Source organism: Prionailurus viverrinus, unplaced genomic scaffold, assembly GCF_022837055.1.
Source record: "Prionailurus viverrinus isolate Anna unplaced genomic scaffold, UM_Priviv_1.0 scaffold_51, whole genome shotgun sequence".
Taxonomy (NCBI): Eukaryota; Metazoa; Chordata; class Mammalia; order Carnivora; family Felidae; genus Prionailurus; species Prionailurus viverrinus.
The window spans coordinates 1,925,428-1,940,633 of NW_025927614.1; the positions used below are offsets into that span (position 1 = coordinate 1,925,428).

Sequence of the window (15,206 nt, forward strand, 5' to 3'; positions counted from 1 at the left end):
CTCCCTCAACACCCTTCTAAAATACCAATGAAAAATATGAAAAATAAAAATAAGATTTTGGAATAACAGTGAAAGTAAAATAAACCACGACAGTAGCATTTGCCATGCCGTCCACCTTGCCTCGTGGCCTTCGCATCCGCTCTTCCATCTCCGTGCCACGCTCTTCCCGCACCCTTGTGCGGCCGGTCCCCTTCGCACGGGCACTTGGTGAGAAGCTGTTCTGACTCCCACACCAAGGCCACATCTACGTGCATCGAGTCCTGCTCACCTATACCCACAGTCCCTTAAGATCTTTACCGTTCAACAACCGAAACATCACATTTACTTGAGTAGTAAACGCGTCTTAACGTCGAATGTCATTGCCACTGGAGACAAAACTGGGATGGCAGCGACAGCCTCACCCTACAATCAGGAAGCGAAACGGGCAGTGAAACGAGAACGTTCCCACCAGGCAGGCGGAGCCACGGGAGTGCCCCGGACGGCCTACTGGTGCCATTCGTCTTCACGGACCCCGACGGAGAGGTGCTGAACTGCGGGGACCATTTCAGAAACGTGAGGACAGAAAAGCTACTGTGACTGAGCAAGGCTCCCACGTGCACATCACTCCATCACAGCACAACACGGGTGCGGGAGGCCTCGCTCCCAGGCACATGCAGACTCAGCCACGCTCCACAACCGGGGCCCCGCGGGCCTGGGCCGAGCGCCGCACTCCTACACGCCCCACGTTCACAGCTCTGAGAAGGTGCAAGTACCGCCGCAGCACGTCCACGCTACCTTTGCGCTGTCTGGTACTGCTCCCAAATAGGCGTAACCTCGTCCACAACGTGCAGGGCCGCCGTCCCAATAGAATCCACAGGTGACTGGCCCACGGTTCGCAGATCCCTCCACCCACACCTACCATGCCAGCTGCTGGCAACCCTGCCGCGGCACCAGCCCGAGCACCTCACACCGGCCGGCGGGGAAGCCGCGCCAACAGGCAGGTGCCGTCCGGGGACTGCTGAAGCCACCGAGGCGAGGGCCCCACGGTGCGGCAGCCGGACCGGTCAGCTTGCGGACTCTGAACAGCCCCACAAAGGGTCACCCTGAGATGCAGTTACCTGCTTGATCTACATCACAATGGAGGATGGGCACTCAGAAGGCCGAGCAAAGAACATATTTACCCCCGACGAGTGAACTCCAGAAGACACTAACAAAGGCGACTGCAGGATTTTCACCACTAGAGGTATAAGTAAATCAAATTAAAAAACGTATCCTAGACTGTTTACCTGCACTGTCCAATACGGTAGCCAGCAGCCAAGTGTGGTTATTTAAATTTAGACGTAAATCAAGGAAAATTTTAAAAATTCCTCAGTCACACTAGCCACCCATGTCTCTGTGCAGGCTGTTATGTATCACCGCTGTTCTTCCCGGTTATTGAGGGAAGGGGAGCTGGTTCTGTTTTGTTTTGGTAACACACTCTTTTTCTCTACTCTGGAGACCTGTATGTGATATGTGACTATTTCTGGAACATTGAAAACACGATCAGCAACCAACTCACTTGTCCTTCTAACATTTCTCTTGGCAGACCCGTCCTCTCCTGCTCCGAGCTGTTCGTTCTTCGTATAGAAAGGCTATGAGATTTGCGTTTCTGTTTTGCTTGGCGAGCAGTGGAGCAACTCCCGCTTTCTGTGGGCATTACTTCTAGAAGGTGATGTCCCAGTCGCTCCTGCAATAAGCTGAACGAGAGCAGGAAAAGCAAGGACTTTATTTCTGGTATGACAAACTGGAATGAAGGAAAATAGTGGACCATTGTTACTTTCAATTCCAAATCTCTCTACTATGGTAATATTTACCATGTAATGTACAATGTGACAAAGTAATGTGTTTTAAGACAGAGGCCACAGCCTTTGTTAATGAGGTAATTTTTATCAAGTTTCATTAAGTTTAAAAAAAAAAAAATCAAGTAGCAAAGACAGGCTTAAACAATTCTCCCTTAACCAACTTTCCCCAGCCTCTGCCTACTCCCCAGAGAGAACCAATTCTAATCACCTGTTCTAGACTACAGATTCTAGAGCAATCTGTCCAAGAGAAATACAACACAGGCCACATGCCTTAACTGTAAATTTTCTAGTAGCCACATTAAGAAAAAGTAAAAACAGGTGAAATCACTTTTGATGATTTATTTAGCCAACTATGTTTAAAATACTATCACTTGAGGAGCGCCTGGGTGGCGTAGTTGGTTAAGCGTCCCACCCTTGGTTCAGGCTCAGATCATGATCCCAGGGTTGTGGGATGGAGCCCCTCATCAGGCTCTGCACTGAGCATGGAGCCTGCTTGGTTCGGTGGGTCTCTCTCCCCCCACCGCCACACGTCCCTCTCCCCTGCTAGTGCTCACTCTCCCTCTAAAATAAAAAATTTTAATTACAAAAATAAATAGAACACTATCACTTTAGGCAACGTAAAAAACACTAACAGGTATTTCCATTTGGGTGCTGCATCTTCAAAAAAAATTTTTTTTCAACATTTATTTTTGAGACACAGAGACAGAGTGTAAGCAGGGGGAGGGACAGAGAGGGAGGGACACACAAAATCTGAAGTAGGCTCTAGGCTCTGAGCTATCAGCACAGAGCCCCACGCGGGGCTCGAACTCACGAACCATGAGATCATAACCTGAGCCGAAGTTGGAGATGTCACCCAGGCACCCCCGGGTGCAGTCTCAAAGGCAATCAGCCACACCTCACACGCTCACCTGCTCGGGGCTGCCATAAGACAGCACAAATCGGGACTTCATTCAAATTTCTACATAACGTAAACATTTTCACTTACCCACTTTGGGCATTATCTACTTGTCTCCTGCTACTGATTCCCCCTCCCAATATCACAACCCTGTTACTTAATTTTAACTAATATATTTATTCACACATGATGTTTCTTTCTTCAACTGTAACTTGTGTTTAGAACATGACCTGCTGATTTTGTGTTCTTACAGATCCCTCCTTCTCCCAGTATATCTATTAGTTTATGTAATTTTAAGATATTCATGGACCTCCCTTCTTTACTGACAACGTCTTTCACCCTCTCCATCTCTGCCTCACTTTGTAAGAAAGGTTCCACGTGTCCACTCTTTTCTCAAGCTCTCCCGCACAGCCATCCATCTCCTCTGTCATTTGAGAATGTCCTAGGAACACAAGCAGAGTATGTGCCTCTTCAAGTTTTGAGCTTCATGCTCTGGAGATCCATGCAAGTTGTTACCTGTACCAACTGTTACTTCCTTCTGATTGCTGGGTAGTATTCCACAGCACGGAGGTACTATAATGTAACCATTCATCTGTTTCAAAAAAAATTTAGTTCTTTCCAGTTTCTTACTATTATAAATAAAACTACTATGAACAATAACATACAGGTTTTTGTGTGAATGTAAGTTTCCATTTCTTTTGGATAAATGTCCACAAGTGAGATTTCTGGGACATATGATCAATGTATGTTTAGTTTTTTAAAAAATTTTGAGATATTAACTCACACATCATATCATTCATTCCCCACATTCAGCCCTGGGCAACCACTAATCTACTTTGTACATAAATTGGCCTGTTCTGTCCATTTCATATAAATGGGTTCCTACAATATGCGGCCTAATCTATCATGATTAGCTTTTTTCACTTAGCCAAGGTCCACTCATGTTACAGCATGTGTTGGTAATTTATTCCTTTTTATTGCCAAATATTCCACTGTACGGACACACCACATCTTATTAACAGTTGACGGACATTTGGTTGTTTCCATTTGCAGGTTATTATGAATAATGCCACTATAAATGATAACGTGTCGGTTTTGTGTGCATTTGTGTTTTCATTTCTCTGTGTACACCCATAGGAATGGAACTGCAGTAACCTGATGTTTAACCATGCTTAGTATTTTTAAGAAACCACCAAACCATTCTCCAAAGCAGTTATAATCTCTCATATTCCCATCAGCAATACAGGACATTCTATTCTCTGCATCCTCATTTAGTATGGTCACTGTGTTTAATTTTAGCGGCTCTGGTAGGCGTGCACTATCTTGTTACGGTCTTCATTCACACTTCCCCAGTGATACTGGTGATACTGGTGATACTGCACATCTTTTCCTGTGCTTGTGTGCAATCTAAACATCTTTCTCAGTAAAATGTCTCCTCGCATCTTTTGCCCATTTAATAGGACTTTGGGATTTTACTGCTGAGATCTGAGAGTTCTTCAAATATTCTTCATGAGTTATGCATCAGGTATGTATGTTGCCAATAGTTCTCCCAATCTGTATCTTTTTTTTTTTTTTTTTGTCATTTGTTTTTTATCCCCACAGGGTTTTTCACAAAGCAAAACCTTTAAATTCTGAAGAAATCCCATTGGTCAATTACCTTTCTCCTAGAGATCATACATTTAGAATCATGTCTAAATACTTTTTATCAATCCTATCTCCTAAAAATTTTGTTTTCTTCTTAAAATTATAGCTGTATAGTTTATATTTAAATATACAGACTACTCTGGGTTGATATTTTTAAGGTGCAAAGTTTAGATCCAGGGCTATTTTTGTTTTAGATTTTCTTGTTTTTGCTGGTATCCAATTATTTGAGCACATGTTGAAGACTATCCATCTTACACTGAATTGAGAAAGTTTGACATCTTGCTCAAAAATCGATCGGCTATACACAGGTGGGATTATTTCTTGGCTCTCTATTCTGTTCATCTGATCTATAGATCTCTCTGCCAGTAAGTTGTTGTTGCTGTTTTTTAAGTTTTATTTATTTATCTCTACACCTAACATGGGGCTCAAACCACAACCGTGAGATCAAGATTCAGATGCTCCATTGCCTGGGCCAGGCAGGCTCCCCTGCTGACAACACAGTCGTGACTACCATGCTGTCTTGAAATCATTTAGTGATTACTATCATTTTTTTTCAAAACTGTTTTAGCTATTCTAGTTCTTTTGCCCTTACCATATAAATTTGGAATAATCCTTCCCATATCTACAAAAATCTTCATGGAATTTTAATAGGAATTCTGTTTAACCTGCTCATCAATTTGGAGAGAAGTGGCATCTTTATCATGTTGAGCCTTCCAATCTGTGAATACAGTATATGTCTCAGTTTATTTAGATCATCTTTTCTTCCCTCAGTTTTGTGGCCTTCCACATAAAAGTCCTACATATGTCTTTTCAAATTTACACTGAAGTTTGTGTTTTTATTTTCTGAGTAATTTTAAATAACATTGTATTTTTATTTCCATTTTGTGTTAATTGCTGGTATCCTACACTATTGTTGAACTCATTAATTTCAGGAGAGTTTTTGTAGATTCTTTGGCATTTTCTACGTAGACTACTATATCATCTGAAGAAAAAAAAAAAAGAGTTTTATTTCTTCCTTTCTGATCCACAGACCGTTATTTCTTTTTCTTATTGATATGGCTAGGAATTCCAGTATTATGTTGTAAACAGTGACAACAAACATCCTGTTTTGTTTTGACCTCAAAGTAAAAACACTCTGTTTATGGCCATTAAGTATGATGCTAGCTGTAGGTTGATTGTAGATTCTGTCTACCAAAATGAGAAGGCTGCCCTCCTGGGAGTGTCGTGAATGAGTGTTGAATTTTGTCATCTGTGTTTTCTGCATCACTTAACGGTGTGGATTTTCTTTAGCCTATTAACAGATGAATTATACTGATGACTTTCAAATACTAATCCAAATTTACATGCGTGGAATAAGCCCTACTTATGTATAACTTTCTTTAGTGACTGCTCTAGGTATTTTGTTTGTTTCTTTATTTTCGGAGAAACAGTACAAGCAGGGGAGGACGAGAGAGGGGGAGAATCGCAAGCAGGCCCCATGCCATCAGCGCAGAGCCCAACGTGGGGCTCAAACTCACAAATCATGAGATCATGACCTGAAACAAAATCAGGAGTTGGATGTTTAACCAACTGAGCCACCGAGGCACCCCTAGGTAGTTTATTTTCACAACTATCACAGTCTACTGATTCTCAACATTCTACCAGTTCGTGGTCATGTACAGAAACCTCACCTTCCTGTCTCTTCACACTTCCCCATTTGTAACAGTCAAGTGAAATACTTCCTCTACATACACAGAGAACATCAAAGAGCTACACTTCAACCTCCAAACAGAAGAGGAGCGTCTATAGAATTTACCAAAGTTTGTTCTTTCCATTGTTCGTTCTTCCTTCCTGGTGCTCCCACATTGCTTTATATCGTTTCCATTCTGTTTACAGAACTTCCTCTACCTATTCTAGAGAGGTAGGTCTGCTGGTGACAGATCACGTGAAAGATGTTTTCCCTTGATAGAGAATTCTGAGCTGATAGTTCATTTCCTTCAGCACTTGAAAAGTAAGCCACTTCCTTATGGCCTCTATGGTTGCTGACAAGAAATCCACCATCAAATTGTTTTTCCACTACTGGTAAAGTGACATTTCTCTCTCGCTGCTTTTTTTGTCATTAGTTCTCAGAAGTTTGACTATGATGTTGTCTTAGCATCAGCATGGATTTGAGTTTTATCCTGTCTGGGTTTCACTAAGCTTCTTGATTCTATATGTTTATGGCTTACCAAATTTAGGAAATATTCAGCCAGTATTTCTTCAGTATGTTTCAGCCCCACTGACTCTCTCCTCTTTCTGGGATGATGACAAGAACAGTGGGTCTTCTGTCACAGTCCCACCAGTCACTGAGGTTTTGTTCACTTTTTCCAGTCTATTTTCTCTGAATTGTTCAAATTGGGCAATTTCTATTTCTTCAGTTTTTCCTATGTTCTTTTCATTCTGCTGTTGTCATCCACTGGGTTTTTTGTTTCAATTAACACTTTTCAGCTCTAAATTTCCATTTGTTTCTTCCTGTGTTTCCTTCCTGAGATTTTAGTGTTTTTGTTCTCCATTTATTTCAAGCATCACTAATTGCTCACTGAAACATTTTCATGATGACTACTTTAAAATCCCTGTCAAATCATCTGCGATACCTGTGTTGCTGTCCGTGGTCTTTTCTTATTCAAGTTGAGATTTTCCCAGTTCTTCATATGACATGTAATTTTCTAGTGAAGCCTCAACATTTTGGATTTGATGTTATCAGACTTGGAATCTGATTTAAGTCTTCTATTACAGCAGGCCTCTAATGATGATGCCCCAGGAACTTGTTTCTGCCAGGTGGACTGAAAAATGGAGATGGAAGTCAGCGCTCTCCGTTCAGCCTCCACTGACCTTGGGTGGAGGTACTCCTCAGTGCTGCTGGCTGGGCTCTAAGTTCAACCTTTCCCTTGGCTTCTACTCACACCACCCTAACTAAACCAGAGGTCCCTTTTACTATACCCGGCATGTCCTCCTTACCACAGGTGGTGGTGAAACTCCTGAATCTCTACTGGGCTTCCTCTGACGCCACTCCAGCAGGAAAGGCACACCCTTATCACGCAAAATGGATGAAAATCCCACCTCACCCAGGCTTCCCTGGTATTACCCGGCAGAGAGTGTCACCTCAACACAGCTTGTCAAAAGTGAAAGTCCAGATTCCCCATCCAGGCTTTGAGAAGAGTGAGGGTGGGGGCTGCAGTGTTTTCTAAGAGCACCCTGTCTCTAAGGCTGTCCTTTTCCCGGTCTGCTGACTACAGAGAGCAGGCTTTTCTTGAGGTTTCTGATCTGAGCCCTTTGATGTCGCCAGGTTGCTACTTCTTCAGGCCCAAGTCTGGGATATATGTGGCAAAAAGAAACCCAGGGCACTCAGCGCTGTATCATTTCTCAGGTCCCGATACACCAAGTCACCACACTTTCTTCTCTCCACCTTTCAGTCTTGTATGTTTTCTAACGTCCAGGGTTTTTGGCTATACTTAGCGGAACAGGGAAGGACATCTACTCCATCTTTCCTCAATCACAAAACCAAAGATCTTTTGTGTCCAAATTACGTATATACAGACCTTGTTTTAAAATGGCAACAAGAGGGGCGCCCTGGGGGGCTCAGCTGGTTAAGCATCTGACTGGCTCAGGTCTTGCAGTTTGTGAGTTTGAGCCCCACATCGGGCTCTCTGCTGTCAGCACGGAGCCTGCTTTGAATCCTCTGTCCCCCTCTCCATGCTCCTCCCCCACGTGTGCTCATGCTCTCTCTCACTCTCTCTCTCAAAAATAAACATTAAAAATATATATAGGGGCATCTGGATGGCTCAGTCAGCTAAGCGTCTGACTTCAGCTCAGGTCATGATCTTGTGGTTCATGAGTTCGAGCCCCACATCGTGGTAGAGTCTCTCTCTCTCCCTCCCTCCTTCTGTCTATCCTTTCCCCACTTGCACTCTCTCTCAAAACAAACTTTTTTAAAAAATTAGATATATATACCATATATATACATTAAAAGTGGCAACAAGAAGGGTGCCTGGGTGGCTCAGTCCGTTGAGTCCACCTCTTGACTTAGGCTCAGGTCGTGATCCCAGGGTAATGGGATGGAGCCCCATATCAGGCTCTGGAGCCCCATATCAGGCTCTGCGCCAAATGTGGAGCCTGCTTAAGAGTCTCTCTCTCTCTCTGCCCTTCTCCTTTGCTCGCATGCATGCTCTCTCGCTCTCTCTCCCTAAAAAATAAAAAATAAATAAAATAAAATAAAATGACAAGAAAGTAAGTCTTGCTTTACAACACACTAAAAACTTTCAAATTGGTCAACAAATTGTGTTTTTAGGTTTAAATTCTGAAATCTGTTAATTTATTAAAATTGCCATATATTTTCTATAGCATTACGTAAACAAAATTCAACTGTCAAATCTGAAAAAAAGGACACACAGGGGCACCTGGATGGCTCAACTGGTTAAGCGTCCAACTTCGGCTCAGGTCATAATCTTGCAGTTCGTGGATTCGAGCCCCATGTCGGGCTCTGTGCTGACAGCTCAGAGCCTGGAGCCTGCTTCGGATTCTGTGTCTCCTCCTCTCTCTGCCCCCCCGCACGCTCATGTTCTGTCCCTGTCTCTCAATAATAAATGTTACAAAAACATTTTTTTAATAATAAAATAAAATAAGATAAAATAAGATAAAATTAAATTAAATTAAAATAAAATAAAAATAAAATAAAATAAAAAATAAAATAAAATAAAATAAAATAAAATAAAATAAAATAAAACAAAACTAAGGACACAGAGGGGCACCTGGGGGGGCTCAGTCAGTTGAGCGCCCCAACTTGACTTCAGCTCAAGGACCTCGTTGTGCAACGGTAGCGCGTCTGACTCCAACTTAATTTCAGCTCAGGTCATGATCCAGGGTCATGGGATCAAGCCCCGCGTCAAGCGTCGCACTGAGCATGGAGCCTGCTTAAGATATTCTTTCTCTCTCCCCATCTGCCTCTCCCCAGCTCATGCTCTCTCTAAAACAGAAATAAATAGGGGCGCCTGGGTGGCTCAGTCAGTTAAGCGTCCCACTTCAGCTCAGGTCATGATCTCACAGTCTATGAGTTTGAGCCCCACATCAAGGCTCTGTGCTGACAGCTCAGAGCCTGGAGCCTGCTTCGGATTCTGTGTCTCCCTCTCTCTCTGCCCCTCCTCTGCTCATGCTCTGTCTCTGTCTCAAAAATAAATAAAAAACGTTAAAAAAAATTTTTTTAATAAAATAAAATAGAAATAAATAAGGGGTGTTTGGGTGGCTTGGTCGGTTAAGCGTCTAACTTCAGCTCAGGTCATGATCTCACAGTTCATGAGTTCGAGCCCCACATCAAGCTCTCTGCTGTCAATACAGAGCCCACTTTGGATCCTGTCTCCCTGTTTCTCTGACCCTCCCTCACTCGCGCTGTATCTCCAAAATAAGTAAATGTTAAAATAAAAATAAAGTAATATTAAAAAGGACACGTAGAAATAAGATTACTGTATTTTTTGTCTCCAAAATTTTCATTTGGTTTTTTTTTTCAATCTTCTACTTCCCTCACTTTTTTGGATATTCTATGTGTCAAAGCAAGTCACGAGGCCAACCCAGACTCAAGTGGAGGACTAACAGACTTAACCTCCTGAAACAAAAAGAATGAGAAAGAGTTTGTAGCCATCTTTCATCCATCACACCTCACTCCGTTTACCAATTCTGGCTATACAATGAATACCATTCTGCTTCCCTAAAAAAAGTGTCAGTGAATGGAACTGGTTTTGCCATTTCACACACTATGTGGAATAAAATGGATATAAATGAGCCGCTGAGCTAAACACCTACTCAGAATAAAATCCAGCGAAGAGCACCACAGTTAAGAATGTGAGTTTTATAGCCACGCAAACCCCTCCCGTCAACTCTTCAAAGCACTGGCTTTTTTGTCATGAAGCCGCAGCTCAAATGTTACCTTGTCAAAACAGCTTCCTCCGACCACTGCCAGTCGCAGCACCGCATGACCCTCACCACCTTTGTGGTTTACTCACTTAATGAGTGTTTCCCCCACGGCACCATCAACACCAGGAGGACTGGAACATTATTTTGGCTCGCTACTGCCCATGGGTCCCACCACATTGCCTGCCGTAAGTACATCCCCAAAGATTTGATGAATGTGTAAGTGAATGAAAGAGCACTACATCCGCCACTAAGCTGTGTAATCTCTGCCAACTTACTTAACCACCTTCCTAAAGCTTCATTCCATCACCTGTAAAGCAGGGATAGCAACAGCATTTATTTCATTAAGTCATTCATCAAATAATCTTCAAGTTCATAAATATACTAGGTACTGGGAATATGGCAGTAAACTAAACAGACTTGGTCTGTACTTTCAAGTTACTTAGAGTTCTAAGACAGACCTTAAATATAATCTCATAATCTATTACAGAAATTATAAACTGGGATGAGTGTTTATATTTGTGTGAAAGACACACACAAATATTATGAGGAAAAAAAAAAGATACCGGCTGAAGAGTTAGGAAGACTTTTCTGAGAAACTGACATTTAAATTGAGACTGAAGAATTAGTGTTAACCATGTGGAAAACAGAGGAGTGGGTATTCCCGGAACAGGAACAGCATGTGCAAATGCCCAGAGCTGGGAATAAGATTAGTTTATCAGAGACACTAAAAAAAAAAGATAACGTGGCTAAAACATTGCAAACAATGGAGAGAATGGTACAAGGTAAGTGGGAGAGGGAGGCTTAGATTCTGTTCATGTTTACATTTTATCCTAAAACAAAAATGAAGCCACTTCAAAGTGTTAAATAAGAGACACTAGATTTGCATTAAAAATCACTCTTGCTGGTGTGTGGGAAACATGTAGAAAAATCAGATGACTAAGAATGGAGAAGTCAGTTAGGAAGTTAATAAAATAGTCCAGGCAATTAATTATGATCCTTAAAATTAGAGGGTACATGAATGGACTGGGGTGTGGAGGGTGGGTGCGTAGAGAGAGGTCAAGAACAGCCTTCATTTCTGAGGTAAGAAGTAGGTGAAACAAGTATCAGATTATTGAGATGAGGAAGCAGACCAGGAGAAGAAATCAAGACCTAAACATGGAACATTTTATGTTTGCAAAAATTGCCTTTGAAATATTTAGAACACAAAGGAGGAAGGACGTACTTAAGTCTGGAGATGAGAACTGGCCTGCATTTATAAATCTGGGAGAGGTCTACACTGAAAGTAAAAATGGGCATCTGGACTCCATCGGGCCTCCGGACCCAACGCCTTACCAAACATCACTTTTTTAACAAGAAGGAAAAAAAAGAGTTTACAACGAACACTACTGAGAGAGAGAAACAACACATAATAGAACTGGCACTCCCTTAAATGCCATACAGAAAAATTATTTCTGACTGAAAAATTAAAAACAAATTTTTCAGGGGCGCCTGGGTGGCTCAGTTGGTTGTGCATGCGACTTCGGCTCAGGTCACGACCTCTCGGTTTGTGAGTTTGAGCCCCACGTCGGGCTCTGTGCTAATAGCTTGGAGCCTGGAGCCTGCTTCGCATTCTGTGTCTCCCTCTCTCTCTACCACCCCTCCCCTGCTTGTGCTGTCTTTCTCTGTCTCTCAAAAATGAATAGTAAAAAAAAAAAAAAAGTTTTTTTTTTAACAAATCTTTCAAATGTTTATTTTTAAGAAAGAGAGATAGAGGGGGAGAGAGAGAGAGAGAGAGAGAGAGAGAGAGAGAATGAGAATGAGAGGGGGAAGGGCAGAAAGAGAGGAAGACACAGAACCCAAAGCAGGCTCCGGGCTCTGAGTTGTCAGCACCGAGCCCAACACAGGGCTTGAACCTGCGAACCGTGAGATCATGACCTGAGCCAAAGTTGGATGCTTAACCAAATGAGCCATCCAGGTACCTGAAAGAATAAAATTTTTAATGAAATTTAGGTTTGAAAATTTGAGAAATTAGAGATAGTTGACATAAAGACGTAAAGAAAAATAACGGCAGAACCTGTATAAGCAGATTTTATATACACAAAGATTACACTGATGATAAATTTCACAAATTTGAATGTAACAAAATTAAACTGTTAAACAAGTCACATGATCCCACTTAAGAGTATTTCAGTAATTTATTATTTTTTTTAAGTTTTATTTAAGTAATCTCTACACCCCACGTTGAGCTTGAACTCAGGACCCCAAGATCAAGACTCACAAGCCCTTCCCACTGAGCCAGCCAGGCACCTCTCAGTAATTTTTCTTAATGGAAACATTTAGGAATTAGTTAACTGTGCCATCTACAAAAAAAAAAATTGGCCAAGAAATCAAACTGACTTAATGGAATCTTACTCCGAAATTATATTCTTCATAGAAATATAGGGAGACAGAATTGTTTTTCAGTGATTACACATTAAATTAATAACCTCATTAAGCATCTCACCTGGTATTTTGTAAAGGAAGAAAAATATCAAACCCCTGTGAAATCGGTCCTGAGAGAGCCTCAGAGAAATAAGATTTTATCTTTACACATTTCAATCAAGTAAATAAAACAGTAAAGGGTGTTTCTTTCCTCTCTGAAAACCTGAATCAGTGGAATCATTCTGGTAAGTATATGCTGGAAAGTTAATGCATTTCAAAGATTCTACAAGTTGGTTATAGACATGCAAAAACTGCAAGATCAACCCTCCTTTCACCTCAAAGTTGTAGGTGTTCTGGTTTTTGGGTTTTTTCTTGGTTTTTTTTTTGTTTTTTTTTTTTTTAATCATATCTACACCAAACGTGAGGCTTGAACTCATGACCCTGAGATCAGAAGTCACATGCTCTACAGACTGAGCTGGATGGGCACCCCTCAAAGTCGTAGGTTCTGAATCAATGATTTTCTCTCTCAAGTGTCATACCACTGGCTTTCCAACTCTGTACTCTCAGCAGGAAATAAGCAGTCTTCTATTCAACTAACTTAAAAATCTTCACCCTCTGCCTTTCACTGGAGCTTTAAGCTCCCTCCTCCCCACGTGGTGTTGTTCTGGGCTCTGCTCGCTTCTGTCACTTCACCAAATAGTCCATATCCTGGTAATCTTTTCACACATACCAATTTCCAACCAACTATATACACTTCAAACAATTATAAACCACAAATGCGGAACAGGCTCTGGCTCTCCAAAACCTGGCATCGAATGGAGATTTCTCACCCTGAGCAATGTTTATCCCTTAGTAACTTTCAAAGCTTGGTGAGAAGCCATCTCGAAGGGCAGTGCTAGTCACGGTGTTATCAGCACCCAGATTACCCGGCCGATTCAGATTCGGCCTCTTCCGCTCGCTTCCACAGCCACATCCACCAGGCTCCCAGAACTGCACTGGTAGGTTCCTCCAGTCCTTCTAGCTTCCTTTAAGTCTCTTCTCTTTTCCCATTGATAATCTTCCCATCACAATTTTCTCCCTGAACCTTCTCTAAAATTTGCTCTCGTCCTCTTCATTCACATCCTCCACCTCCTCCAGCAGTCTTCGCTGGTGCCAACACCCCTTCCTTCCGCACCAGACCCTCCTGGAGGAGAACACGGCCCAGTCTGGCTCGGGGACCAAAGTATGTATTGCCTTCACCTCAGCATAAGTCAGTATTAGTATCAACTTTATAGAAATGCTTGAAAAGTTTAAGGATTTTTCAGGTTGAGATCATGGAGAGAGAGGCAAGGAAGCTGCAGGTGTTTGAAAAAGGAATATTGAAGTGATATAGCATGGAATCCAAGCTAGACAAGGCAAGCTAGACAAGGAAGGAAGTGCAGATGGAAAGTACTGGAGAGACACTGGTAACAGATGGAAAACTACCACGAAGGTTTGGTGTGAGGCTCACATGGATCGGTAAAAACAGCCACTAATGTCCAACATCCCTGAGGTACGGTTCCCAACTATTTAATAGGCCAAACACTTTACTGAAGTAGTCAAGAACTCTGGGAGGGGCAGAGAAAGGAAAAAAAAAAAAAAAACAACTGTAAATGAGAAAAAAACTTCTTCACTCTAAAAATTATCTGTTATAATCAACGTTAAAGGTAATGTCGTTTTACCTAAATGCAAACAAAAACAAAAGCCTGAAATTCCAAAAGATAATTACTTTTCTTCAAAATATTCACATTAACCATTATTAAAGGGCAGACCACATTAACAAGGCTTACGAAAAAAAAAAAAAAAATCCTACTTCTTCAAGCATGGGACATGAACTCACGACCCAGAGATTAAGAGTCGCCCTCTCTACCAACTAACTGAACCAGCCAGGTGCCCTAACCCTCCTAGTTTTTGAAACATTTTTTTCAAGGAAGTATGACTAAGTTTGGAAGTTCCCTCCAAAACTCCAACCTCCCTGTCCCACCATGCAAATACACATATTTAATATAAACTCTCCTGCCCTTGTCACATGCTGTCACATGCATATTACCCCATTTACAAAACATTACTCACAACTGTATACATATCCACTGGGACTTTTAAACATTTTCTTTCAGCAAGAAAAGAACACTTGAGTAGTTAATTTCATGAATGCTAATCATATGCAAAAGCATGGTCAAAAAATGTAATCTCTGTGTGGCACTTAAAAGTGTAAAACGCGAGGGGCGCCTGGGTGGCTCAGTCAGTTAAAGTGTCCGACTCTTGATTTCATCTCAGGTCCTGATCCCGGGGTCGTGGGATCCAGCCCTGCAATGGGCTACACGCAGGGTGTGGAACCTGCTAAAGATTTTTTCTTTCCTTTTTTTCTTTTTCTTTCTTTCTTTCTTTCTTTCTTTCTTTCTTTCTCTCTCTCTCTCTTTCTTTCCCTGCTAAAGATTTTCTTTCTTTTCTTCCTTCCTTCCTTTTCTCTCTCTCCCCGCCCCCCCTTTTCCCCCTCCTCTGCTTGT

The 15,206-nt window shown here is 41.9% G+C and overlaps 1 protein-coding gene across 4 annotated transcripts in view; it reads right to left on the reverse strand.

The window, feature by feature from the left end:
• Positions 1-15,206, reverse strand: part of WDR37 (WD repeat domain 37) — a 64,034-nt gene that overhangs the window by 47,055 nt on the left and 1,773 nt on the right. For 3 of the 4 annotated variants that reach the window (XM_047848077.1, XM_047848078.1, XM_047848076.1), the window contains exon 2: positions 1,538-1,715. In XM_047848077.1, coding sequence (XP_047704033.1) covers positions 1,538-1,675 — 138 coding nt within the window. In that variant the 5' untranslated portion in view covers positions 1,676-1,715. Of the gene's footprint in view, positions 1-898; positions 1,466-1,537; positions 1,716-15,206 lie in introns of those variants that run through there. The other variant, XM_047848079.1, reaches the window with a different exon arrangement.